Source organism: Myotis davidii, unplaced genomic scaffold, assembly GCF_000327345.1.
Source record: "Myotis davidii unplaced genomic scaffold, ASM32734v1 scaffold169, whole genome shotgun sequence".
NCBI classification, from domain to species: Eukaryota; Metazoa; Chordata; class Mammalia; order Chiroptera; family Vespertilionidae; genus Myotis; species Myotis davidii.
The window spans coordinates 730,095-732,292 of NW_006383005.1; the positions used below are offsets into that span (position 1 = coordinate 730,095).

Here is a 2,198-nt window from a genome sequence, read left to right on the forward strand (position 1 = left end):
CCCCTCAGGGGCTCTGAGCCACTGGAGGCCTCTGGGCCCATCTGTCCTTGGCCCTCAAGCCCACCCCTCACCCTGATATCAGATGCTACCTCCCTCCTGGGCTGTCTAGCTGATGATACACCCACCTGCAGGTCCCTGGGTTGGATCTGCTTCCCCATGGGCCCGTGAACCCCAAGGCCAGGAACTGGGTCTCACTCATCCCTGTGCCCCCAGCCCCCGTACACAGTGAGTGTCTGGACCAGAGGTTCTTTACCTAAAACTCTCAGGAGCATGAACTGGATTCCCACAGCCAGAGTCTTGTCTTCTTTCTTCACTCCCCTGACAAGAAGGGAAATGGGTGACATGAGGATCAAGGGGGGTCTAGCCCTCAAGGGGCTCTCACCATTCCTTCTCTCCCACCACCCAATGCCAGCCTTCCCCCAGTCTCAAGGCCCTTGGGTGGGATGGGGCTGGGACCTCAGGCTCTACACTCATTTGTGACCAACCCGCAAAGCCTGATCCCCGTGTACCAGGCATAGCCACTGACCGTCAGGGTCCTATGCTGACCTCCCTATGTTCCTGGTCACAGATACCTCCCATCCCTATCCCCTGGCTCCACCAAATTCTCCCCTTCCTCATACACTGGACAAAACCTGGAGCTGGGCAGCCAGACATGCCTTCTAACTCCCTCAACCACGGTAAGGCTATGGCCCAGACGCCCTGAGAAGCACTGGCTCCTCTCCTAAGTGGTACCAGCAACTGGCAATTATGAAGGACTCATTCTCTATTGCAACCCCCTCCTCACCCCCATGAGGTAGGTGTATCCTTAGCCCCATTTTACAGATAAGGAGACTGACAGCTTCTTGGACAGGCTAAGTGACTTGGCAAAGATCCCACCATGGCTGATGGTTTCAGGAGTTAGAATTTGTGCAGCACATTGCCTGCCTTAACTCCTCATATGCAGTCTGCTTGCTGGGGCATCCGATTCCTCTACTTTCTCTCTTGTGGCCAGACTATTTTATGGATCTACATGCCTTCTAATATTTGTAAGGGGATCCATCCCCATTATAATTTTCTAGAAAACAGGGAATAAAATAATCCCAGGATAATGGAAATTGGAATTATCCTTCTATGAGGTCCCCTTATTGCAGCCCCACCCTGGGAGCTGCTGACTTTGCCCCAGGAGACAATTTGTCCGTCCCTCAGGCACCCTCAGGACAATAGCCAGGAAGATCTTGGATCTTGGGCTGGTTCCACAGTGGGCCCTTAGGTGCTTGTTGGTCGGAATGGTGTTCAGAATCATGGACCACACTGATAGCGTCCGGTTTTCTGCGTGCACTCCTGTGGCCCGCTCCTGACAGATAGGGTCGGGGTGGGGAGTCAGATGACACTCCTGCACTTCCTCCCCGCTGTGACTGGGAGGCAAAGGCAGGGCCTTGGATGTGGCCTCCCTTCCCCTGGGGCAGGTAGGGGCTTGGGCTTGCTACCCAACACTTGCCACATGACCTGTGGGTTAGCTTCTGAATTGCTCTGAGCCTCAGTTTCCTTATCTGTAAGATGGGCGAAAACTTCATCTCCGCAGGTTGCCATGAGGATGAAGACAGGACAGTGGGAACCTGCTGTGTTGTGGCGGCCCACCCCTCCTTCTTCAGACTCCTCCCTCGGGATTCCTGTCCTGCCTGTGGGTAAGGATCTCTTGGTGTCCACCAGCTCTGACCCACCCCTGCTCTCACCTTAGGATGAGCATGAAGGAGGGAGTGTGGGTGACACTAGCCATGGCTGCGCCCAGGCTGATCAGGAGCATGAAGGGCAGCACCAGGTGGCTGCAGGCTGAGTCACAGGAGCCGGCCGGCACAGGGCCGCCCCCGTTCACGCAGCTGCAGTTGGTGTAGAAGACCTGTGGGGAAGAGGAGGAAGAGCCTTCAGGGGCCAGCAGCTGGCCCAGGGCCTGTGGCTCAGAAGGCTTGACAGACCCAGACCAGCTGGGACAGAGCGGGTGGGAGGCTGAGTCAGATGGCAGGTCCCTGGGCTCAGGCTGCCTGTCTGCACACAGATGGGCTGAGCCTGCATGAGGCTGTGGGGACAAAGGGGAGCGGAAAGGAGGAAAGGGAGCGGAGCCAAGAAGGGCATCACCCTCAACACACCACACACACACACACACACACACACACACACACACACACACACACACATGTTGGGAAAAAATGTTTAACTTGCCA

The 2,198-nt window shown here is 56.1% G+C and overlaps 1 protein-coding gene across 1 annotated transcript in view; it reads right to left on the bottom strand.

Annotated features, from left to right (window-relative positions):
• Nucleotides 1-2,198, bottom strand: part of SLCO2B1 (solute carrier organic anion transporter family member 2B1) — a 58,679-nt gene that overhangs the window by 3,010 nt on the left and 53,471 nt on the right. The window contains exons 11-12 of the mRNA XM_006777918.2: nt 1,713-1,876; nt 254-318 (exon numbers count right to left, since the gene is read on the bottom strand). Of these exons, the coding sequence (XP_006777981.1) occupies nt 254-318; nt 1,713-1,876 (229 nt within the window). The remainder of the gene's footprint in view (nt 1-253; nt 319-1,712; nt 1,877-2,198) is intronic.